This window comes from Oryzias latipes, chromosome 23 (assembly GCF_053564925.1).
Source record: "Oryzias latipes strain Hd-rR chromosome 23, Olatipes_Hd-rR_3.1".
Taxonomy (NCBI): Eukaryota; Metazoa; Chordata; class Actinopteri; order Beloniformes; family Adrianichthyidae; genus Oryzias; species Oryzias latipes.
The window spans coordinates 1,704,611-1,728,673 of record NC_136259.1 but is presented as its reverse complement, the minus strand read 5'-3'; the positions used below and the strand labels follow the sequence as shown (position 1 = coordinate 1,728,673).

Below are 24,063 nucleotides of genomic sequence, written 5' to 3'. Positions count from 1 at the left end.
ATGCTCTCCTGGTTAATGTGTGGGTTTTCTTGGACACTCTGGTTTCCCCCCGCAGTCCCAAAAGATGCTTCATAGGTTAATGACTGAATCTAAACTGTCCCCTGGTGAGTGTGTGGCCCCTGGCAACCTGTCCAAGGTGTGGCAGTAGCTGGGATAGGCTCCAGCAACCTCTGTGACCAGAAAGCTGTTAAGTGGGTTTGAAAAATGAATAGATTCCTCTTGGTTCTTGGTCAGCAACTACTTAAATGGGCCAGGAGTCTGCTGAAAAAACCCGACTGCAAGCGTTGTACAGACAAATGAGTTTGTATGGAACGGAAGACGCACTTTGTAGAAACACAGTTGCTATAAGTCACTTAGGGTTGTGCTGATGGACGATACCATCGTCCATCGTGATGGGTGACTGACATCCCGATGGAGAGACACCATCGTGATGCCACGCCCCCACCACGCTGCGAGTCGACACCATAAGCCGCGGTTACATGTGAATAATATATTGACCGGATCAATGGTCGGATTAGAATCCAACAGTGTACATGGTTCCAGAAAAATGTTTTCAGAATATAAAAAACCTTCACATGGCTCACACTTTTGGTCGGAATAAATCATTCGCACATGCGCAGTAGGGTTTGAAAAACCGGAAGCGGATATCAGTTCCGCCGAGCGGCTATTTTTTTCTCAAACTTTATTGAATGTAACAATTCAATACAAAACAATGTTGCCGAGGGGCTTTATACATTGATATGTCAGCTCTGTAACAAGACGATCTTCTAAACGTGCTTTTAATGATGTTACGATTATTATGAAACGCCTGTTCGCTCATCGTTTTAATTTTAATCCGTGTGGTCATTGCTTTTTCTGTTGAAAAACGGAGTTGGAAAGAAGCCAGAATTAGCAGTATGCTAACACGGGCTAACAACATTAGCTTTGGCTGGTGCTGCAATCTGCATCTTGGCTGCATTTAAACATGTGGGAATAACATCAGCCTTTATTTAGTCGGGACACGACTCGAAACACAAATCCACGTGATTGTTTGAACGATTTCTAAGGACTGAGCGGCCTTTCTGCTTTAAAGCTCACACCGCCCCAAAGCGCTGTGTGTGTGCTCAAGATCCTCTGCTCAGACACACACTTTTAGACCCGGTTCTGAGTTCGGTAGGCCGTTCCCCTAGAGCTGCGGAACGGATCGCAGTTCTAAATCTCCCACATACCGCTCATGTAACATGAGTTAAAGTTATTTCCCTCAGTACTGCGGATGAGTCATTAGTTGGGAAATAAAATAAATAAAGTAATAAAGTAAAATAACGAATAGCAATTATATAAGACCGAAATATTAAAAATAGCCCCCCCCACGACGATATCCTCGTCCATCCCGATGGTTGACAGCAAACATCGTCAACGGCCAATTTAAGGGACATCGCCCAACCCTAAAATCACTTAATAGAAACTGTAACATTACAACAGTTCAACTTTGACACTCGTTTGTGAACCAATAAGTCTTGCATGCTAAAGTCCAAACACACATTATTTAAAGACCCAGTCCAATAAAAAGTCGTTTTTTTGCGTGTTCTTGTAGCATGTTTATCATGATGGAGAACATGTATATATAGAGAGAAGATTGAGATTAAAACTGTGTTTCTGAGTATTCCTTTATGCAAATGGATCAGGAGCAGATGCAAAGTGGATGTTTAAAAAAGCTTGGATTTCTGACACAGCTGCTGCCAGAATCCATCTTTCTCTGCTCCAATTCTAAACCTGCAGACAACCAGATTCCTGTGCGTTTTCCTCGTCTGAGCTGCCATCTGCCTCTAAGCTGTGCGGCTGGATATCTCCAATATTACTCGCCGTTTTGTATTTTTCTAGCTTGGGCTTGAGTGTAAACAAAGGCATGCTGGGAAATTAGCTAGGCTAACTTCCACACTAACAGTCCCACCCACAATCCCAAACTTTTCCTGCCGATGTGGAGAAAATGTCTTAAAAAAAGACTTTTCGATTTGAGCTGAAACTGCTGATCATAATTCAAAAACCACTGGGGAGGATTTTACAATAGAAACAATAGAGTTGGAGCGGGACTCGAATCAAACGCTCCGCCCCCCCACGGCGCAGACCTGCAGTAGTCCCTGGCAGCTGGACACTTCCTTGCGGATGTTCTCCTCGGCGAGGTCCCGGGACCTCTGCTCCAGCTTGAGCCTCTTCTCCAGTGTGAACATGTCGCACTTGAACCCCAGGGACAGGCGCTGGAACTCCGCCTAGAGGAAGAACGGCCTGTTACAGACCTTCCCTGGAGGGGCAGTCTTTATGTTTCAGAAGCAAACGACTAAAGAAGCTGCTTCCAAAATGACATTTGTACTGCAAAAACAGGTGCCGTTGAAATAAGTCAAACGTTCTTATAATTAAAAACATTTAAAAAGCAAAGAAATGTTTGCCAGTGGGGTAAGAAAAATAGTCTTCCCAAGAATTCTTATTTTGGGGAAAAGAGATTCTAGTAACTTAGACGTTTTTTCTCAAAGATTATTTTGCTATTGAAACTTTTCTTAAGAGTTTTTTTTTTTGCCAGAGAAAAAAAAAGGCCAATTTTCTTGAAACAACGATCTTTGTCCTTTCTTAACCCTCCTGTTTTGTTCCTTTGTGAGGAACAGAAATGGTGTCCCCGGGTCAATTTGACCCGTAACTTAACAGGAGGGTTAAGAATTTGTGGTTTGCTTTTTAAAATCTGCCTTTGGAATGTCAGAAAACGACTTTCTAATTTAAAATCTAACTGCTTCAGTTTTACAACAGCATGATTTAGAAATGGCTGCAAATACCTCAATCTCCTTGTCGTTAGGTGACAAGCTGCAGACAAAACCATTTTTAGGGTCAGTGAGACGCATTTCTGAAGGCACACATGAACAGGTGGGAATTTAAGGTCATTATTTCTCATCTTACCTGTTTCTTTTCTCCTTAAAGGCATCACTTTGGTCAGAGAGCACCGATGTCTCAGCTGCAGGTAAGAATTTATCAATATATATTTATTTTACACTGTAAAAAGGGCAATAGTGAAACAAAAAAAGAGAAATGTGAAATGTCTCTTTCGTTTCATTTTTGTGCCTTTCATCAGAGAACGTGGAAACGCTTACAGTCCTGCTCAGAACCTCTGCTGCTTTGGCTTTGCTCATCCGTCACTCGGTGCTCCACGGCTGCAGACATGTTTCGCATAAAAACCTGCGAGCAGAAAACAAACCAACATTTCCTTCAGTCCCGTTGTTTCCTCCTTCATTCCGGCAAACAAGTCGTTACACGAGGAGAATCCCAGCAGCGTCTGGACCTTCTGCATCCAGGATGATGCAAGAAGCAGGAAGGGTTCAAAATCAAAGTAACCCCCCCCCCCCCCCCCCCCCCCCCACAGATAAGCCAGCATAGCAGGAATGACAGCATTTCTGCTCAGTTAGTAAATACATCCAGGTTGCAGCACAATAATACCAGCGTTGTAGCAAACAGAAGGACTCGGTTCTGTGAGGCATCATCCGTCAATAATCTCCCAGCATGACCCTCAAATTTAATCTGACATTTTCAGAATTATTTTCACAATTTCATCAAGTTTTGAACAAAAAAACCCAAAACAGGATAAATACAGAATAATCAATCTGGGCGACAAATACGGATCTTAGAAAAAAAAAGGTTCTGGTCCTTCCAGTTTATGCCGATGCAGGTCACCTAACAGCGACTCCCTTTTCTTACCTGGTTAGCCTCTGGCTGTGGGGGGTCAGAGGTCAAGCGACTCCCCCTCCTCCCCGTTTGGTTGTCGGGTGTGATGGATGTTGGCGATGGAGAGCTGCTGTTGGGAGAGACGAGGTTCTCACTCCTGGGGAGGCGATTCACGCCTGGAAAAGTTTGTAGAGGGGAAGAAAAATGAAAAGCTAAACTAAAAAAGCTAAAGATGTAAGAGTGAAAATAAAAAAATGAAATGGCGTGCGGGTTTTTCCGCCTACCTGCCGCCTGCGCAGCCGTGTCCTGTGCGCTCTCTTCTTCCTCCACCACCACAGGCAACAGGCAGGAGCTAAAGACAACAAACTCCACCCTTCAGCGGGACGTTTCCTCCGCCTTCACGGCAGGTGAAAGATGCCGACACTCACCCGTCTTCAGCTCCTGGTCTCTCGGTGGAATTGTCGCGGATCAAACTCTGAAAAGACCAAAGTGGAAAGAAGAAAAGCAGTGAAATGACAGCAGCTGCAGTCAGCTGATTCCTTACATAATGGTGGAGAGCCCTGCACTTTGAGAAGTGTGTGGATAAATAGCAGTCTGAAGTGGTGGAGGCGGGCGGTGTGCACACATTTGTGCCAAAACTCAAACAACTGAACAAGGCGAGAGTTTCCATCTGGAGGAGCAAGTGTTCAAATCATCCGGTTCTTTCCTTTTTAACATAAATATTTTTGAAAGAGTACTTTATTTATTAAAAGAAAACACAATTTGAAGGCACTTCAGACCAATTTAAATTAGTTTATCCAGGACAATAAATTATTCACTTCACTTTTTGAATCAGTTTCGGACTCAACAGAAAATCAGCTACAAACTTTAACATCGTCCTTATTTGTAAAAATAGCAGAGGCCGTGGTTTGTGATTGATAAATGTCAAAAGATTTAAGACTCCAACAATGCAAGTCTGTGATTAGCTATGGTTTAAGACAGGAGTACCCAAAACAACTTCGAAGCCCATCGAGACGACTGTTGTTGTGATTTTGGGCTGTACAAATAAAATTGAATTGAATTGAACATCCATGCACACTCATAGCTCATCAGTTACGCAGACGATACTCTGTTTCACACAACTGTCACTCATTGAGGTATTTTCTTCACCTTTCGATTAAGAGCATAGATCGAGGTACCGTCAAAGCTGCAATAGAAGGGCGTGTGAGTAGATCGCAGTTCATCAAAAATAAACCAAAACACTGTTTAAAAGACATTGCTGTCGGCCAACTGACTGAAATACATCATGTAATTGACATGCAGACTGCCCAATCAAACATCCTCTGCACATGTATGATCCCAGTAAACCAGCGGTCGGCAACCTGAACCTCTCAAAGAGCCGTTTGGATCCGTTTCCCACAGACATGAAAGCACAGGGAGCCAAAACACTACGGTGTTAGCAAGAAATGGTTTCTCCCATACATCACAATGGTTCATTTGGTGATACTTTATTGATCAAAATGCTGTCAGGATTTTTATTTAACTATTTAATTCTTTATGAGTGTGATGTTTACTGTCATCTTTTGTCCATTTTCCACAACCTTGAATAGACTTTTCTGTCTGTCAAACACCAGAGTTCAGATGATGGAAACAAATTCACTTTGATGCAGACTCCTTTCTAGTTTTTGTCTTTAAATCCAGTAAACCCAATAAAGTAAATTAATTTTATGGATGACAACTATTTTTTATAAAGGAAGCAGCTGATAGTTTGTCTGGAAACTGTGAGTCTAAGCCCCGCCCCCACCTCTCTACCTGTTCACACCTCTGCAGCTCCAAGTTGTTTTCCTCCGTCTGCACCCGTCTGACTTTTGATGACTTAACTTAGACATCATGAGCCATGACTTGAGACTTTGACTTGAGACTTGTGAAAAATAAATAAATAAAAAAATCAACCCACAAACCGATAAAGCCTGTTGACACAGACCGCTCCGCCATCGCCGTCTGTATGTGTGCATCCATGTGCGCAGTCGGCACAACACCCGACCCCCTCCTCGTCGGTTTGATCCGACACCATCCAACCAATCAAAATGCAGGACAACCATGAATATGATCCATCAAAGCGCCACTTCCTGTTCGCCGGCGTCATTACTTTCCGGTATAAAAGCTATAGGATTGTCAACAAACAACGGTTTGCAGAACACGCGGTTTGAAGATAACCAACGGAGACTCAACAACCACCCGAGTCCTGAAGTCGCACAAAGACCGGAAAGTTCTGCTAGCTGCAGTTAAACCAATGAGGCCGTCAACTGTTTATGTTACTCAGCCCAGATCGCCCATAAAAGTGGACCCGCCTGCTGCTTCAGGGGGGGTCTGGGTATCTTATACCGCCAATGGGCGGGAGGTCAGCGTCCACTATATAATAAAAGCGAGTGATCGCAGCTGGAAATAAACCTAAAATCCTGGAGCTCAGCTTCAGATGATTTCAGTTCTTTGGAGGGGTGTTCCTACACTAAAATGTAAATGTTCCCTGAACCAAAGCAGCACTTTTCATCATAATTCTGAAAGAGAACACGATAAAGTCTCACCTGTTTAAAGCACAGACTAAAGGCCGTCAGAGCTGCCTTCATTTCCATGTCCAAACACAATTTGAATATATCCAAATCCTCCTGTTGTCGGGGAAGAAACTTCTTTTGAGTTAAACCTCACAGCTTTACCACTTGTTGGTTCTTTGAAGAGGAACACCTGAACAATGTGTGAGATCTCTCAAAAGAGAAACTTTTACTTCTGCTGCTGAAAAGATCTGAAGTCCCGATCACCTCTGATCTAATTATGATTCTAATGTTTTTATCCAACAGAGAAAAACAGCAGGAGTTCAGAAGTCATTCACCTCAGAGTTGTGGCTGGGACCCCCACCCCCCTTCCCGTCAACCAGGAGTGAGAGCTCCCCATTTTCTCTTTTCCGGTAGCTTGCAGCCCCTCACACCCCCAACCCAACACAACTGTAACAGAAATGGCAGCAGTATCAGATCCATCCATCCGTCCAGTTCTGATCCAGATTCCAGCTCAGACCAGGAAAGCAAAGACGTTCATGGATCTGTTGGTCTGCAGGTGGATGATCAGAAAGGGGCGGGGCCACAGCGTATTTTCTACATCACAATTCGCCTGAAACTGCATTTTTCTGCTCCTGAGTCACAACAATTTTAATATAGAAAGCTTTAGAAATGCAATAAGTCGCTCTTTTGATGTTGAATAGTTTGGTCAGGGATGTGACCTATAAGGGAGTCTTTAAAAACTAAGAAGCAGCAACCACTGCAGGCCACAGCAGGTGAGCATCAGTCTTTGCTCCTGACAGCAACACAGAAGAAGAAGAAGACGTGGCGTTCAGTCTTACGGTGGACTGAGAGGCATTGTTCCAAAGAGACAGAAGAGGAAGAATTCAACCGACATAGTGACTGGAAGTGATGTAAGGAGTTGGCTTGTTAGCGTGTTTTTATTCCATGATCATCTGAAAAACTCTAATTTACTAGATTCCTACCATGTTTCATGAAGCTCCATAGGAATCAGTGTTACGGTAGTGAAGCGGGAAGATATTTAGTCAATTATTGTTATATCTTTCATTCTGATTTGCCTTTCACGATAAAAAGGTCTGTTTCTGTAGCCTGTTAAATACGTTTTCCCCAAAAATAAAACTTATACATAATTTTTCTTTATTATCTTTTTAGCATCTGCAACTCTGGAGTGACTTATAGTTTGATAAATAAGATAATTTCCTTCAAATATGTCATTAGAAAAGCTATAAGAACATCAAAAACACCCAAAAGATGGCAGCGAGTCTTTATTGTTGGTGGTTTTAGGCTTTCTGCACCTTCCCCTGCGTCTAAGCTTCAGGTCTGGAGTTTGTCCGTTGCTGCAGAGGACTGAGAACACCTCTCCTTTAAATCACACCTCCCGTCTCTTCAGAGCGGCCTCGCCGCGGCCGCAGAGCGCCTCCGAAAGAGGAAGCCGTGGGTACAGAACAGAGGAAGCTGGATGCCCTTCTGCCACTAACCTTGTGACGACGCATATCTGCGGCGCTCGAACCCGCGGCGCTCGTCTCCTCGTCTCCTTCGGGCTCCTCGCAGGTCAGCCAGGAGCTGAGAGCAGTCGAAAGGTCAAGGGTTAAACCGTCTGAGCCCTTTTATAGGGAGCCCAGCATGATGGGGCTGCAGCCGCTTCTGTGCAGGAAGACGAGCAGCAGCCTTCATGTGTTTATGCAAAGCACAGCCCAGAAGAGGACAATCAGCCCCATGGAGCCCCCTCCCACGGCCAGAGAACCCTCATTTGATTAACAAATACGGGAAAGTCTCAGGAAGTTGTTCTACTCTGGAAAAAGGTAACTTCACTTGCAGCTGTGAGGAGGTTTCAGCTTCACTACGGCCTCTGCTCAGTGAACAAAGTGTGCAAGAAAGACTCTTGAACTGAATGAAATCCACAGAAAAATGTTGCAAACAGAAACAAAAGTTGTGTGTTTTCGTGACAAAGTACCTTTTTGCGTGGCTGGACGTCTCCTCTGGGTCGGCCGCTGCACTGTGGGGTGGACGCACGTCTGCAGACGTGATGCTGCGCTCCTGCTCACATGATGGTCTCAGAGGTGGTGCTGCTCCACAGGAGGAGGACTCTGGCCTCCAGCAGGCCTCATCTGCTGAAGGACACAGGCCGAGAGGTTGCAGGTCCAACGCCTCAACAGAGTCAACAAACACTCGCCGCCTTTCGCAGGAGTTTGAGAAAAGCCGTCTGTGTGCAACAAGCGGCATGAGGAAATGAGTCACTCGGGGTTCGGCTGTGGACGCGGCGGCGCTTCAGTCGAGCACAGAGAAGAAACTGAAACAAACAGACGGGGGGGGCTCTCACCGCTCTCCTCAGAGTGGGACAGATCGGGGAGCGCGTCCGCCTCGGGGTGTTTCACGCCGACAGCTTGTGCGTGGGCGTCGAGAGGCGCCGTTTTCTGACATGCAACGATAAAAATCGCAGAGGCAAAGATGATCACCTCAAAGCAAGATGAGAGAAAACATCAAAAGATAAAAAGGTTTGATGTGAAAAAGTGAAGCACTGAAGATTCTGATTATTGCCGTTTTCATAAATGGTGGCTTTGGCGTTTTAACATGTTCCTGTTGCATTTCTCTGATGACACGTATGCAGAACATGAAGCTTCAAACTGCATTCCTGAACATTCGCTGAGAATCAGAAGCAGAAGAGAAAATTCTGTGTTTGTGACGTAGAAAAACCGCTGGGCGGGGCCACAAACTGAGGTGTCGCAGTAACGTGGGGGGGTGGAGGGGCGGGTCGCTGTGTGTCAACAGTCAGAGGTGGATTTCTAATGAACTGCTGACGCTCTGCAGAAACTATGTCCTGTTTTTTTGGGCTGTGGCTAAAAACGGCATCACCATAATTCAGAAGATAAAGGTTGACCTTTAAATTCTGTCTGAACTTTGAATGAAATGCGCTTTGCTGCTTACAGTGAAGTCATTTCCATATCCGGTTTTTGTTTTCCTTTCTCAGAAAAATGTAAATGTGTTTGAACATCAGATTCTTTTCTCTGCATCCTCCCTCTGCTTATTTCTGTCTCCAGCATTTGCTTACCAAATAGCTGCCGGGCTGTCATGAGTCACGGCTGAGCGCCGGCTGCAGAGCAAACATGCATGCATGTTCTAAAGATGGAGCAGCGCTCAGGCGCTTCTTCATCCATGTTTGCATTTTTATGTCCCAGTCCAATCAGCTTTTTAGCCATTTTTAAAAGCGTTCTCAGTGGTCTTTTCATTAGGATTACGTGGCTTTTAGCCCAAATAAAAAACTTCTTCTTTTAGAACATAGTTTCTATGGAGCAGCAGGAACTGTTGGCGTGATATGAAACCACTCCCACCTCCGTTTACTCTCTCCCTCCAGCTTACAGCCCCTCACATCAGCAACACAAAATGGTGACCAACATGGTATCTATCTATTTTAGATAGATCCAGTTCTGATCCAGATTCCAGCTCAGACCAGGAAAACAAAGCCGTTCATGGATCTGTTGGTCTGCAGGAGGATGATCAGAAAGGGGGCGGAGCAGAGAGTTTGTGGCCCCGCCCAGAGTATTTTCTACATCAAAATAAGGCTCATTGTTTTTCCGTCTGCCCCTGATTTGAACGATAAATACTCAGAAGTGCAGGTTTAATCTTAATTTTCTTTATATGTTTACTTCAGCCTCCAGAACACGTTAAAAATAACAAAAATACCATTTTCACCGTTTTTTTTAAGGAAAAGTCTCAAACGGTTAACCCTTCTATTTTCCAATTATATTAAAATATATTCCTCACAGGTGATTAAGTGGAATTCTGATTTAACGGTACGTTGGGAATTACAGCATGAAGGGGTTCAAGGTTTTTTTGACAAATCTAAAAATCTACAAACTCCTGCCTGCAGTTGGTGTTTAATCACAGAAGTGACACAAAAAAGGATCTTCAAGAGAAAAATGCTTCAGTCTGGAGCTTTACTCTGAAAAACTGCAACAGATGCAGGATTATGCTGTAAAAATCAGATGCAGCTTTGAAATAAGAACCTTTCTGTGAACTCTTTCACAGAAAGAGAGTTTGCTCAAAGGCACTAAAGCAATAGTCAGGGAGCAGAGTCATTTGATTTGATGAATGAATATTTTCTGAACTTAATTGTTGGATTGAAATGTTGAGTTTATCCAATTAAAACATAAGTTGATGCTAAACTTGAAAAACTCAAACTTATCCAGAGGATTTGGTTGGTTTGTTTTGGCCGTTTAAGCTTAAAAAAAAATGCAGTTCGCAGGTTAAAAAATGAAGCGTCCTCAGAAGAAAAGGATGTTTAAACGATGGAGCGGCTGTCTCGTACCTGCAAAGGTTGATGGTTCACCTCTGGCTCTGCGTCTGAAACAAAACGATTGGAAACGGTTACCGTGAGCGAACAAGGCTTCTGACCACAGAAACAAAGAGACCGAATCAGGCGGGTCGTTCTGAAGAAAAGCTTTGATCTCAGGGTTGATGGTTCAAACCTCATCATTACCATAATAAGGAAAGGGGGAGGCAGGCGTTAATGAGCCTCTCACGCCTTTGTTTTGGGTTTCTGTGCCTCCATCCGTTGAGGCAGACGGGAATGAGGATTACAGCCTCAGACCGCTGCAGCTGTCCTTAAAAGGTTTTCCCAGCAGTCTCTGCTCCTCCACCTTTGGAGCCCCAAACCGGAGGCGCCGTAGAAGGCAGCAGCGAGGCGCTGCTGCCTTCTACGGCGTCCATACGGAAGATAATTACCGACCCACAATCCTCTCTTTTAGGTCACCGGTGCTATTAAAGCATTTATCTGAAGGTTAAAGTCAAAAAACGACAAAAATGTGTTTGTTTTACTAAACACTTGATGCAAATAAGTTCATTTGATCCGTTTGGCTGCTTCACAGATAAAAGCTGATCCTCTGAGCATCAAATATTCCACAAAATTATGCAAATAATAAACATTTGTATTGAATAGATCGTTAACAAGAAAATCCGTACTGATTCTTAATCAAGTTTTCGCTTCTCACCTCGATCGTCTTCCACAGAGGCCTGAACAGCAGGAGCTGCCAGGAGGACAGCAGACAGAGGAGTTGAGGAGTCCCTCTCTTCCTCTTCCTCCTTCTCCTCTTCCTCGTCACACCTGTCAGGCGGTTTTCCTGCAGCTTCTGGCCGGCTGTTGGACATTTCCCTCTCCTGGGCTCCACAGTTAGACTCTGCCGGTTCGTTCTTCAGGAAGTCTTGGAGGGCAAACTCCTCCTCCTCCCAGTCCAAGTCTTCTAGAAGCTTTAAGGAAGACACGACAGGTCAAACTTCAGAACACCTGAAGCTGCAGGTGAGTGTACCCACATGTAAAGAAACCGCCTCAAACCTAAGAACCATTTTCACACACTGTAAGACGCATTAAGCGGGTCAAAAGAGTCCGATTTAGGTCCGTCTGTCACTACAGTAGAGTAGAAAGTATTTGATCCCTGGCTGATTTAGTGACTTGTATAAATGTATTAGTATTTCACTGAGGAAAATGAGTATTTGATCCCTTTATCCAACAGCATGTCATACTTGGTGGCAAAGCCTTAGTTTGCAGGCACAGCCGTCAAACGTCTGATGTAGTCAAACACAAGGTTAACACGCATATCGGGGGGATTTTGGCCCACAGATCCTCTTGATCAATAAGGTTGGTGGGCTGTTGCTTAGCAACTCGGACCGTCAGCTTTCTCCATAGATTTTCAATTGGATGGAGGTCCAGAGTGGGTGGGCCACTGCATGACCTTAGCATGGTTCCTCTTTGTTGCCTTTGCTGTCCGCTTTGGGTCATCGTCATGTTGGAAGAGCCAGCCGCGGCCCGTTTTCAGCTTCCCAGCAGAGGGGAGGAGCTTGTCTCTCAGGACTGATGCACTGCAGCAGCCCTGTGCCCCCAAACCATGATGTTTCCACCTCCATGTTTGCCGGTGAGAACAGTGTTCCTCTGATCATAGGCAGCACTCTTCTCCCTCCTCACATGACGAGTAGAGTTTAGGCCAAATAGTTGGATTCTGGTCTGGTCTGACCACAGAACCTTCTCCCAATCACTTTGTGCATCCTTGAGGTGATCTTTGGCATTCTTCAGGCGAGCCTCCACATGTGCCTTCTGAAGCAGGGGTACCTTTGGGGCACTGCAGGATTTTAAAGTGCTGCCAATTGTTTTCATGGTGGCTGTGGTCCCAGCTGCCTTGTGGTCATCCACTACCTCCTGCTGTGTGGTCGCAGGTCGGTTTCTCACTGTTCTCGTGATCATTGCCGCCCCACGCGGTGAAATCCTCTGTGGACCACCAGACCGAGGTCTGTTGATGGTCATGTTGTTCTACTCCTCACAATTGCACCAATGGTTGTTCCTTTAATAAATCAGCATCATGCTAATGTTTCTGTAGCCCATTCCAGGTTTGTGCAGGTCAACACTCCCGTCTCTGAGGGGGAGAGGGTTCTTTGGTCTAACCCGTGTTGGAGGGTCTGATTCTGGGAACAGGTGTCTTTCATTCAGGTAACAAGTTGATTGGGAGAGTCTGACTGGTTGGGGAAAGCCAGAACTCCTAATGCTTACTAGGGGGTCAAATACTCATTTCCCTCAGAGAAATACTAATATATTTGTACAAGTTCTTTAAAGTTCTTTTCTGGATTTTCCTTTAGATATTCCGTCTCTCCATGTTCGAATACATCTACCGTTAAAAGTGTAGAATGATCATGTCTGTATCAGAGGGCAAACCTACTAAATCAGCCAGGGATCAAATACTTTTTACCCTCACTGCACATGCTGGCCACGAAAGAAGCGTTAGCCGCATTACAGGCGTTAGAAACGTTAGCCAACCTGTTAGCAACACATAGAAAAACAGACGGATACCACTAAACCAAACATTAGTGGGGAGATGATCACTCCAAGCATTGACTGTGAATGAGAACTGCCAGTGTGATGTCACTAAATCATTCAGGTTCAGTTCCGTCGCCATTTTCTCGTGATGTCTGCTGCCATGTTGGACCCTGACCGCGATCGGTCTGTGACGTCTGAGTCTGCATTTCTGTGGCAACCGCTCTCTCCACTCAGGAGTGACCATATTAGAAAGCCACACCCCTTCTATTGAAAGCAGTCTCAGGAGAATCTGTCAATCAAACCCTTTGATTGTCCGACGAGAGGCCACCGACCTTTATTGAGGCGATTGGTCGGCTCATAGTTGGAATAAATTGCGCAAAACTATCATTAAAAAAGGCTGAAAAAGAATGTGTCAGGAATGTAGCAGATCAGGAATGATCATCCCGACAAATAAAACGACTGACTAACAGCTGTTTAGGTCTCTATTGAAGTCTGTTGGGTTTCGGCGTTTTGGGACCAGCAGCTACTTCCTGTTTTCAACGCGAAGGGGGAGGGGTCACTCAGTTCACTTCTCATACGCTCTCAACCCTGTTAGTAGCACATTAACACAGAGTTGGCGTGTTCACAATAACATCCAGAGAAACATCTCAAAGTGGCTTCCACATCAGTGACAACAAGCAGAAGGAATCCACCCATCAAGCTCAACGGACTGTTAGGCGCAACGACTTACAAAAAAATGAAATTGAATTAGGGCTCCTGGGTGCACCTTATGGTGTGGAAAACATGGTCGCTAAGATAACCGCCATCATTTGACTGAACACTTGGATCAAAATGAAAATGTTTTGCTCCCAAAGCTTCATTTTCTGAAAAGCGGTGCTGCGTGAAGCCGACGCATGAATACATGCATGAAGGTCTGTGTGGGAACACGCCAACTCGCTCGCGCTGGAACCTCTGCAGCTTCTCCATCTGAGATCTGCGTCACGGCTGCCGATCTGCAGCAGTCACCAACAAAGCCCCCCCCACTACATTCATAGCTTGATTTTGTTGCAAATGCTTCCTTTTCTGTCAAACCTCTTCCTCTGGTTCTGGAGTCTGGCAGGAAACCTCGGTGCCGTCCGGGGGGGCCTTCAGCCGCTCCAGCTCCTCGCACAGCTGCCGCTTCTGGCTCTCCTGCTCCTGCACCCTGCAGAGACACAATCCTCATCAACTTCAGAAAGAAAACACGCAACAAAACAACAAACCAGAGGCGCCGAGCGGTCAATCCAAAGGCCATTCCAGGAGGGCTAACTGTACCCCGTCCGCAGGCCCATGCAGTGTCCCATTCCGTTTCCCAGGGTGACGGTCGATTCTGTCTGGAGCTTCAGCCCTAAGATTCTAGAATTATCAGCACTTTTAAAGCTGAACTGAAGTCCCAAACTCTAGAAAAAGGACGATCCAGAAAGCCGTTTTGCCTCTGTGGGTCAGAAAACACAGAAGAAAACGCCGTTCCGGAGTGAGAGGGAACGTCCAGCTCGTCTGGTCAGACGCTGCACCAGTTTGGACCTTTTATAGGTGTGTGAACACGCGCCTCAGAGTAGAATCCAGAAAAGGCTCTGGACTTACTGAAGCGAGTCTTGAGAGGTGAGCGAGGCCTGTATCTGCCTAAAGGCCTCCTCCTCTGTCAGTGCAGTCAGCAGGGAGAGCTGGACCTCACACGGGTGGGTGTCACTCAGGGACACACTTTTGTTTAGTACTAAATAGGGAAACGTATTTGATGCCATCTACTCACTTGACTGACAGGTGGAGGATCTCCGTGCGGGACCTCCTCATGTTGCTGGCCGTTTTGATCAGCTCCTTCTCTAATGAGTCCGTGTACCCGGCCAGCTGGTCCAGGCTGGCGGCCCAGTCCGCTCTGCGGGCGTCCAGCTCGGCCCGCACTGTCTATGGGTGGGAAAGAGGCGGAGGGTCAGCCGGTCGCCCGCTTGTGGTTACGGTCCGCTCCGAACACCCCGACAGAAAACCCTTTCAGCGGCATCCCTGCGAGTTCCCGCGGCCGCCGCATTCCGTCTCATTTGATGCGTTAAATCCTGTATGTTGGTGCTAATGAATGCAAAGCGGCGACCGGGGAGGGGAGGGGTGGGAGAAGTGGCGGAGGAGGGGAGTGGGCCGCGTTGACAGTGCAGAGTAAACGGCACAGATCAGAGTTAGTTATGTAAGTGGCTTCTCTGGAGGAGAAACGGTGGGTGGAAAGGAGAGAAAAAGCAGAGAGAGAGTAAGGAAGAATGCAACATGTGGAGAGAGAGAGGGGGGGGGGGGTGACTGAGCTCACTTTATATAAATCTGTGATTCACGCTAGAAAAAAACAACAAAAAACACAAAAACATCACCTGCATCACTTTGTTTTGGTGCCAGACTTTTCACTTTAAAACGACAGGTACCGTCCACTCATCGGCCACTTTAGTAGGACCCTAAGGTGGTACTGGGTTGGACCCCCTTTTGTCTTCACAACCGCCTTAATTCTTGGTGGATCCGATTCAACAAGGTTCTGGAAACATTCCTCAGACTTTGGTCCATGTTGACATGACAGCATCACAGTTGCTGCACATTTGTCGGCTGAACATCCATGATGCTGGTCTCCCGTTCCACCACATCCCAAAGGTTCTCTATGGGGTTCTGGTGACTGTGGAGGCCGTTTGAGTCCAGAGAACTCATCGTCATGTTCTAGAAACCAGTCAGAGATGATTCCAGCTCTATGACATGGAGCCTTATCCTGCTGGAAGTAGCATCAGAAGATGGTCCACTGTGGTCATGACACCACCACCACCAGCCTGAACGAAGCAGGATGGATCCATGCTCTCATGTTGTTGACCCCAAATTCTGACCTTACCATCTGAATGTGGCAGCAGAAATGGAGACTCATCAGACCAGACAAGGTTTTTCCATCTTCTATGGTCCAGTTTTGGTGAGTCTGTGTGAATTGTAGCCTCAGTTTCCTGCTCTTAGCTGACAGCAGTGGTACCCGGTGTGGTCTTCTGCTGCTGTAGTCCATCTGCCTCCAGGTTGGACGTGTTGTTCTTTCAGAGATGCTCTTCTGCAGACCTCGGTTGGAACCAGAGGTTCTTTGAGTTCCTGTTGTCTTTCTATCAGCTAGAACCAGTCTGACCTCTGACCTCTGGGATCAACAAGACATTTCTACCCACAGAACTGCTGCTCACTGGATATTTTCTCTTTTAAAGACCATTCTCTGTAAACCCTAGAGAAGGTTGTGGGTGAAAATCCCAGTAGATCAGCAGTTTCTACAATCACATGACCATCTGGCACCAACAACCACATTCAGTCACTTCAATCACCTTTCTTCCTCATTCTGATCTCGGTTTGAACAGCAGCAGGACGTCTGGACCACGTCTACATGCATCGAGATGCTGCCGTATGATTGGTCGAGTTGTGTTAACGAGTGTTACTGAACTGTAAACATAAACAATCTAAACAAATGTTGAACCTTAAAGAGGCTCTGACCTGCAGACGAGGGTCCACGCCGCTGCCCGCCGTTGAGTTCTCTCCCAAAAAGCTCCCAACAGTGGAAACAACAGAGCAGCTTTCTTCTTCCAAATCCTTTTTCTAGAAGAGAAGAAATTCTTAAAGATAAATCCAGAAATACAAGCAAACTCCAAAGTCACAAACGTGTCAAACTCCTGGTTTTTCTGTCTAAATACCAAATCCTTCAGGCATCCGAACCCACTGATAAATTAATGACAAAACTTTGATTCTGTAACTTTTTACTCAAAATCCAACTAGAACAAAACTTTAAAACAATCATGACTGAATAAATAATCAATTTCTCTTCATCATGGACATTTTTTTATTGACATTTACTTTACTTGGTTTTGGCCACAGATGTTTGGCAAATGTTATATTTTCTCTACTTCTGTATGATGTCTTAAAAGGTAAAAGTGACTATTAAAAACAGAAAATGACAGAAGACAACACTTCAACGCTTTTTACTTTGATGTCATTGATAAAAAACATTCTGACACGAAGACGAGCCGTTTAGATCCAGCTGGATGGAAATCTGAGCGAGCTGAATTCTGCTGACCTTCTACTTTATTGGTGTGTAAAAAAAAGCACCTGTGACTAATTCAGAGCGTCATTAATCTCAGATGTGAGCATTTGGGAATTTATGTAAATGAACAAATTTTTTAAAAAGAATTAAATAAACCCCTTTTTGGAAGAGTGAACATAGAGGAGAGCATTTTTAAAAGCTCTTTCCACAAAAAAAAAGGAAACGAGCAGATCTGCTGAAGGAGGTAGAGTTTGTTCTGATCAGAACGTTTCATTAAAGTCCTAAACAAAGAAGTCTTTGAAGTCCTCATAAGCCCCTCCCACTGCAGCAAAACACTCATGTGAAGCAGAAGAACTGCAGTAACTAACTGAGGCGATAAAAGGAAAGTTGCTGTTGGACTTGCATGCCCCCACGCAGTTCCTCCAGACTGAAGATCAGCCTGTTCTCTGCTAAAAACAGAGACCTTCTACTTAAATCAAAGGACGGAACAACATGTCAGAACTTCAAAACCAGCTGGAAGCAGAAGGCGATTCTTTGTTGGCAAGTGTTTCATTGAAAAAAATAGTTTATGCTAAAGTGAGACCTGACAACAGTTTCCAGCTCACCGTGACCACCAAATAATAAAACAATGTCCCACCAAGGGTAACATCTGCCCCACATCCTGGTTCAGGTCATGAGTGCAAAGGCCCACAAATGACCCTCAAGATGTGCAGAAGTTGCAGCTCCTCTCTGAGACGGCAGGAGGCAGGGATGAGTGGGGCTGGGGCCCCCATGACGGAGGCCGAGCCTCACTTGCCTCACCTGACCGCACGTCGCGGCCCGGTGTGACCACAGCATGAAACCCTCAATGCAACCTCCGGGTCTGACTCCCATCCCTCCAATCACTTTGACTGCAAACATCAGCACTTTGATATCAAAGCTCAGAAGTTGAACTAATCTGGGAGAGTTACCATCTTGTTGAGGAGGTTTCTGAACTCCAGAGCCGTGTGTTCGGGGTCGGGTCCCTGCAGGAGCAGCAGCACCTCCCTGTCCAGCGTCTCGTCCAAAGCAGAGGCCTGACTCGTCGCTGCCGACAGATGAGGAGCCTGGAAGACCAGAGCAGGAGTTGGGCTTCAGGGAACCAGATTTCTTTAATATTCTTTCCCTCAGAGTCCTCTGTGACGCTTGAACCACAGGAGGAGGTTCGATGCTGATGGAGGGAATCTTCGGAGAAACTTGACGACTAAAACAACAAAACCAGGGAAAGTTGCATAGATAGAAAACAGAGTTTCTAGGTTTATTCTGGTTGCTAATATGATCACAGTTGACCTTCAGTGGTCATCTGCCTTTTGCTGTGGTGTTTCTATGTTTTACTAATCCAGAACTCTTGAGAAAAACTTCCTGCAGAGATGGCTCCACATTCTTCCTCTGCATAGGGCGACATTTATCTTGTTTGGAATCACCTTTTTTTTTTAAAAATCTGTTCTATCTTAAAGTCTCTCTTGATATTTTAAAGCTGGAAGGTTCCTGCTAGAGTTTAGCCAGACGTTTCTCGTCCTTCGCTTGGTCTTAATGTAGAATCCTCCCCTTTCCAGCACTGACTGACGTTCGTCTGGCGTCTTCCTCCAGCTCTAATCAGCGCCATCACAGGTTTGTTTGGGTTCAAACCCCAACAAATGGGTTTTGCAGGCGGCGTGACTAATATCAGTGGAGCGAGGAATGAGAGGAGATGCAGTAAAGTCAAAGTGAGGCAGAAGGTGGCGAGGAGCAGTGAGGTGCTGACCTCCAGTGGCGACTGTGCCAACGCCAGCTCCGTCTGCAGGGATCCGGAGCTGCTCTGATTCAGCCTGTAGGCTCCACACAGAGACAGGCTGGACCTGGGAGCAACCGGAGGAAAAGACAAATAATTCACCCGTTTGAGACACAAGTTCTTCAAGAACACGTAGAATCTGTTCTTCTGGAATTTACCCTGCCAGGTCTGGAAGGATCATCTGCATCTGGTTCTCCAGTTTGCTCTTTTCCGTCCTCAGCAGCTGGAGGCCACAACACACAACCCAACAGCCGTCACTCAAACATGAGAGCAGGAGCTCTACGGACGGGCGTCTTCCCATCAACCCTTTGGGCAACAAGGCAGCTGCTGCTGCTGCTGCTGCTGCTGCTTTGTGTCCCAGAGTCAAACCTCAAACCTGTTCTGCTGCCCTAAACTGTTTTAAAGGTTTCTCACCAAGAACAAGCAACTCAAACAGACAAAAAAACCCACATAAAACTCAACACAACCCTTTGCTGTAATGTTTTTCACTGTAAAACTCTTTATGCTGCTGTTGGAATAAAAAGCTCAATTCCCTCCCTTTTTTGCAGACATCATTCATGTTCAGTCCTTATCTTGTAAGTCAATAGATCTACATTTTTCTCCCTTCAAACTGCTTTCTACCAGTTTTTAGGAAATACTTTCCTGCAGTCTGCTAACAATTTGTCAACTTAGTGTCCATCTTATTTATTGCAGTTAAAACCACAAAACAGGACGTAAATGTTTTATTATTATTATTACGGCATCCGAAAAGTACGATTTTAGGACCACCTCAGTTTACAGAAGAATGGTCTGCATAAAAAACTCAAAGCAGAACTTCCTGCTCAGATTTTGATTAAAGAAACAAGCAGCAGTTTGGATTTGGAGTTAAACCAAAAAAAAACAACAGTTTTTTTGGCTTAAAGGAAAAAGAAAGAAAAAGTAAAACAGCAAACGAGAGCAGTGGGACGCTGACGCACAGCCTGACCTGTGTGATGGCCGTGTACTCCTCTATTGTGGCCTTCAGCTCCTCCACCTGCCGGTCCCTCTGTGGGAGGAAACAGATTTATGTTTGTAAAATAACAAGACAAAGAAAGACAATTCACGTACGTGGATAGGAAGAGACAACATGAAGGCAGTCAAAGGCCCAACAATGACCCGTTCTGTGGGCCGTTTCCACTGGCCTAACATAAAAACGGCTGCCATTGCTAGGATTATAGTCCAACGCCACCAAAAGATTTCTAATTCTTTTGTTTTTTAAAGGTTGAATTGTTTTTCTGCTATGTTTTCCCATTTTGGAAGCTTTCACCCCTCAACACCGGAGATGTAGCCGCCACCACCCAAAGAGCAGACGCTCTGTGACACACCAGAAGGTCTCTGACCGTTTCTGTGGCTTTTCATTGCAGCTTTGCAGCAAACAACACTAAAGCAAAGTGTTGCATGGCAGCAGAAAGCCTCTTTTCCTCACCACAGAATCGGCTGATTTACACTAAAGAGTTCTGACATTGAAAAGAAGGCAGTGTCAAAGGGTTTGGAAGGTGCAGTGTGACGCTGTTCAGGTCAAGAGTGCATCAAGGATGTCATTGAACCAACAACAAGAGTTGACTGGTAACTATGTGGAGGGAAAAAGAAGTGGGAATATACAATTCAGCTGCTTCCTGCTTCTCTTCAAGCTCTTTCGTTGGTAGAATTTGTCAAACTATACATCGCACCTCAGGAAAAATTATGCAGACCTAAACTCAGAAAAATTTGATAATCATAAACAAGATTTAAATTCTTTTGTTTGTCTTCTTTAGTTGGTTTGTTGGGATTGCTTGAATTAAAGCAATCCATCCGTCTTCTAAGCCCGTTATGTCACTTTCAGGGTCACTGAGCCCATCGTGGGTGAAGGTAGGCCCTGAAAATGATTCTAGTAACTGCTATAACAAAGTCTGTAAAGCGATTCCCAAAGCTTTACTTCATCTTATTCATAATAAATATTACAAAACAATACAATCCCAGAGCGGCCCATTACTGATTTCCCCATGAGAGATAAAAATGCAACAATAAATCAGAAACTCGAACCTTTAAACAAAAAATGTTCTGCAACTTTAGTACAAACAATAGACGCGACCTAATCCCCCCCCCGATAGACAAAACATTTTCAAAATACCCACTTGTACCTAAAATGAAAGAAACGCATTTTAAAATAATATGAAGAATTTACCCGGTTGGAGATTTTTTACATAAAAGATTCAATCCGAACCATTTATTTTCTGTTTATCTGAAACTTTAGAACATTTATTACATAGTTGCAACCAGATAAACATATTCTGGAATAATATTCACTCAAAGCTTTCAATTTTCCCTCTTTTTTTCTTTACCTGATGTTCTCTTCTTTATGGAAAATCTGGACGTTTCTCATGTCATCAGTCCTGTTTTGTGTAAACACTTTTATTTATGTACATGAAAAAACACACGTCCTTTGTTTGGTATTCTTGACATTTATGTTTCTGATTATTGTAAGTGCCTTAAATGAATTTCAAACAAAAACAAGAAAACTACAGTAATTTATCAAAATATATCAACACTATTGTTATGTTAAATTTGCTCACCCTAACTTTGTTTGTATGTAGAGAGATGCCATTTGAATCTACTGAAAAAGTTTTTAAGGAACACGTGTTCTGATATTCTGAAGCATAAATCTAAAGACTTTTTTTAATAAAAAGGATTTAAATCACCTTTTCTAAATAATTGTGATTATGTACTGTAAACAGCAAAGACCCTCACCTCCAGAATTGCAGATTCCTTTTCATGAAGACTGACATCCAGGGCATGAATCTGTACCTGAAAGGAACAAAAGAGAAACTTTACTTAACAATATTGTGGTAATAATATAAAAATAGTTGATGGAATAAACTTCACAGGTAGGTCATAGAAAAAAGACAGGTAAGGTGTAAAATCACAGAATAAAGTAAAATAAAGTGCAACAATCCAAATACCTGAAGGTCAGCATTAACATCACACAGCTCCTTTATCCTCTTTTGAAGCTCGTCTGTCTCCATGGTGATCTTAAAGTTCTGAGGAAAGAATTAAAAACCTAAACAGTTGCTCTGGCAGAAAGAATTGACAGGACTGTTGCAGGAAATCAGCTTGTGAGGGAATACCTCATCCTGAAGGGAGGAAATCTTTGCAATCAGACTCTGGTTCTCTCTTTCCTGAAAGGGAATCACAGAACAGAATTTAGGTTTTTTGAAACTTAACTTTCAAATGTTTACCAACATCATTTATGTTAAATTGTTTAAAAAAAAAAAGATCTTTGATTTCATCTTTGATTATCCTTGCATTTTTTGGTGTAGCACCTGCAGAATTCAAACACAACAGAACCCACTGACATGTCGGGGGGAGCACCCCAGGGTTCCATTCTTGGACCACTGGTTTGTAATATGTACACCTCTGGATTATATAAATGCACACTCATAATTTATCAGTTATGCAGATGATATGCGGTTTTACACAAGCATGTCACTCATTGAGCACAGACCTAGGGGGCCCTGGTCTATGGTAATCACAATCAAAGGAGGTGTGAATAGATTGTGGGTCATCAAAAATAAAGAAATATGGGGACATTTTTTTTAAATTGCCGTCAGCCAATCATCTTCCTCGCTGTAAAGTATATCCCCTGATTGACATGCAGAACGGCCGATCGAACATCCTCTCTCACTGCACATCTGTATTCCACCAAACAGAGAAGTTTGAATTTCTCCTAAATTTTCGGATTCCTAGCAGATAATGGAGATGCTAGCGTGCCTCATGTTCTGACCTGAGGTCAGTCACTCAGAAAGAACCGTGAACAGAACGCACATGGAAGGTTTCTGTTGACGGCACACCGATAACATGACAAACCTGGAACTCACGGGTCCAATTAAACAAGAAAAACAAATGACGGAGGAACTTTTAATCATGTTTTCATCTGACAGATTCATCTCGCCGCTATGCGTATCAGCCAGTTCTAGATTACACAGCGGAGAAACCTCACACTTAATGCCATTTTGTTCTCAACGCCCTAAAGCCAGGAGTGGAGGTTTTTATTATAAGTGACCCCAATATGGGTACCCTCATCGGCCGTTCAAACAAACCTACGCCCCTAATTATGCAAAAGATAATAAGATAAGAACAGTTCATTAAAAAGAAACTCCAATTTAAAAAAAAATAACACAATGAACCTTAGGAAATGCTGGCAGAATGCTGAAGCTATTTACATTTTTAGACATAAAATGGGAGATTACTAAGCTTCCAATGGTCGTTGGAGGAACTGCAACATTTGGTACTTTGGAGTTTTGGTTCATATTTACAACTGGATGTGGAGGTTTGGTGAAGAGAAGCTTCATTTCTGAAGCCCAATTCCTTTTTCCCTAAAGCAAAGACAAGACTAAAAGCAGAGAAGACCAGGCAGAAAGTTACTGATGGTTCTCTTGAAAAAAGCTAAATTACAGCCTCATCCCCCGCAGGCCCTGGAAAGGCCTTCTGATCGATCCTAAACACTGCTGCCAGTTTTTTTAAATCAAGAACAAGGAGAATGTCTCGTCTCTTCTTCAGCTCCTACATTGACAACCTCTACATTTTTTCAAACCTAAGACGGCTTTAACATGTTGGGAGCAGTCGGCAGTCCCAAATGACTGTATAAGAGCACTGGACTGAGCGGGTGTGACGTCATTCCATTGAAAATGGTTCACATGCGGCTCCAACCAAATGAAGTCCATTCAGTTACCATTTCTTCACCATATTGGAGCCAGACAACGTCAGTCAGCAGAGATTCGGTCCAAGTCATTGTTTCTATGACAACCACTCTAGCCAATCAGGAATGAGCTTTTGGAAATCCACACCCCTTCCACTTGAAATCGTTCAAACGTTCAACAAGACCCTCTACTTTGATGAAGCCATCAGGTTAGCCGGCTTATAACTTATGAAAAAATATTATGAAAAAAACTTTATCAAGAAGATAAAAAAGGTGTCGGAGCAAGAATAGTTATTCTAAAAATAGAATGACTTGGTAACAGCCGTTTATGTCAGATCTCCTGGGGATTTTGCGGGAACTTCCTATTTGGCCAGCTTCCAAAATGATCTCAACTATCTCCCATTTAAAACATCGCCTTGCTTTACCTTCAAAACTCAAACACTCCAGTTTACCGTCTTGATAATTCTCCTTTCAGTTATTTTATCCAAATGTTTTTGTAATATTTGCTGAAAC

General features: G+C 44.3%; 1 protein-coding gene across 26 annotated transcripts in view; it reads right to left on the bottom strand.

The window, feature by feature from the left end:
- Positions 1-24,063, bottom strand: part of lrmp (lymphoid-restricted membrane protein) — a 44,864-nt gene that overhangs the window by 8,893 nt on the left and 11,908 nt on the right. For 9 of the 26 annotated variants that reach the window (XM_078941724.1, XM_078941721.1, XM_078941731.1 and 6 more), the window contains 22 exons: positions 21,980-22,030; positions 21,815-21,892; positions 21,603-21,659; positions 19,822-19,881; positions 19,016-19,080; positions 18,831-18,924; positions 18,019-18,153; positions 16,525-16,626; positions 14,798-14,949; positions 14,101-14,212; positions 11,220-11,474; positions 10,537-10,578; positions 8,551-8,644; positions 8,185-8,341; positions 7,709-7,793; positions 4,110-4,156; positions 3,966-4,033; positions 3,715-3,857; positions 3,114-3,198; positions 2,923-2,977; positions 2,802-2,829; positions 2,106-2,246 (listed from right to left, as the gene is read on the bottom strand). In XM_078941724.1, coding sequence (XP_078797850.1) covers positions 2,106-2,246; positions 2,802-2,829; positions 2,923-2,977; positions 3,114-3,198; positions 3,715-3,857; positions 3,966-4,033; positions 4,110-4,156; positions 7,709-7,793; positions 8,185-8,341; positions 8,551-8,644; positions 10,537-10,578; positions 11,220-11,474; positions 14,101-14,212; positions 14,798-14,949; positions 16,525-16,626; positions 18,019-18,153; positions 18,831-18,924; positions 19,016-19,080; positions 19,822-19,881; positions 21,603-21,659; positions 21,815-21,892; positions 21,980-22,030 — 2,106 coding nt within the window. Of the gene's footprint in view, positions 1-2,105; positions 2,247-2,801; positions 2,830-2,922; positions 2,978-3,113; positions 3,199-3,714; positions 3,858-3,965; positions 4,034-4,109; positions 4,157-7,708; positions 7,794-8,184; positions 8,342-8,550; positions 8,645-10,536; positions 10,579-11,218; positions 11,475-14,100; positions 14,213-14,797; positions 14,950-16,524; positions 16,627-18,018; positions 18,154-18,830; positions 18,925-19,015; positions 19,081-19,821; positions 19,882-21,602; positions 21,660-21,814; positions 21,893-21,979; positions 22,031-24,063 lie in introns of all 26 variants that reach the window. The other 17 variants (XM_078941747.1, XM_078941726.1, XM_078941733.1 and 14 more) reach the window with 3 other exon arrangements.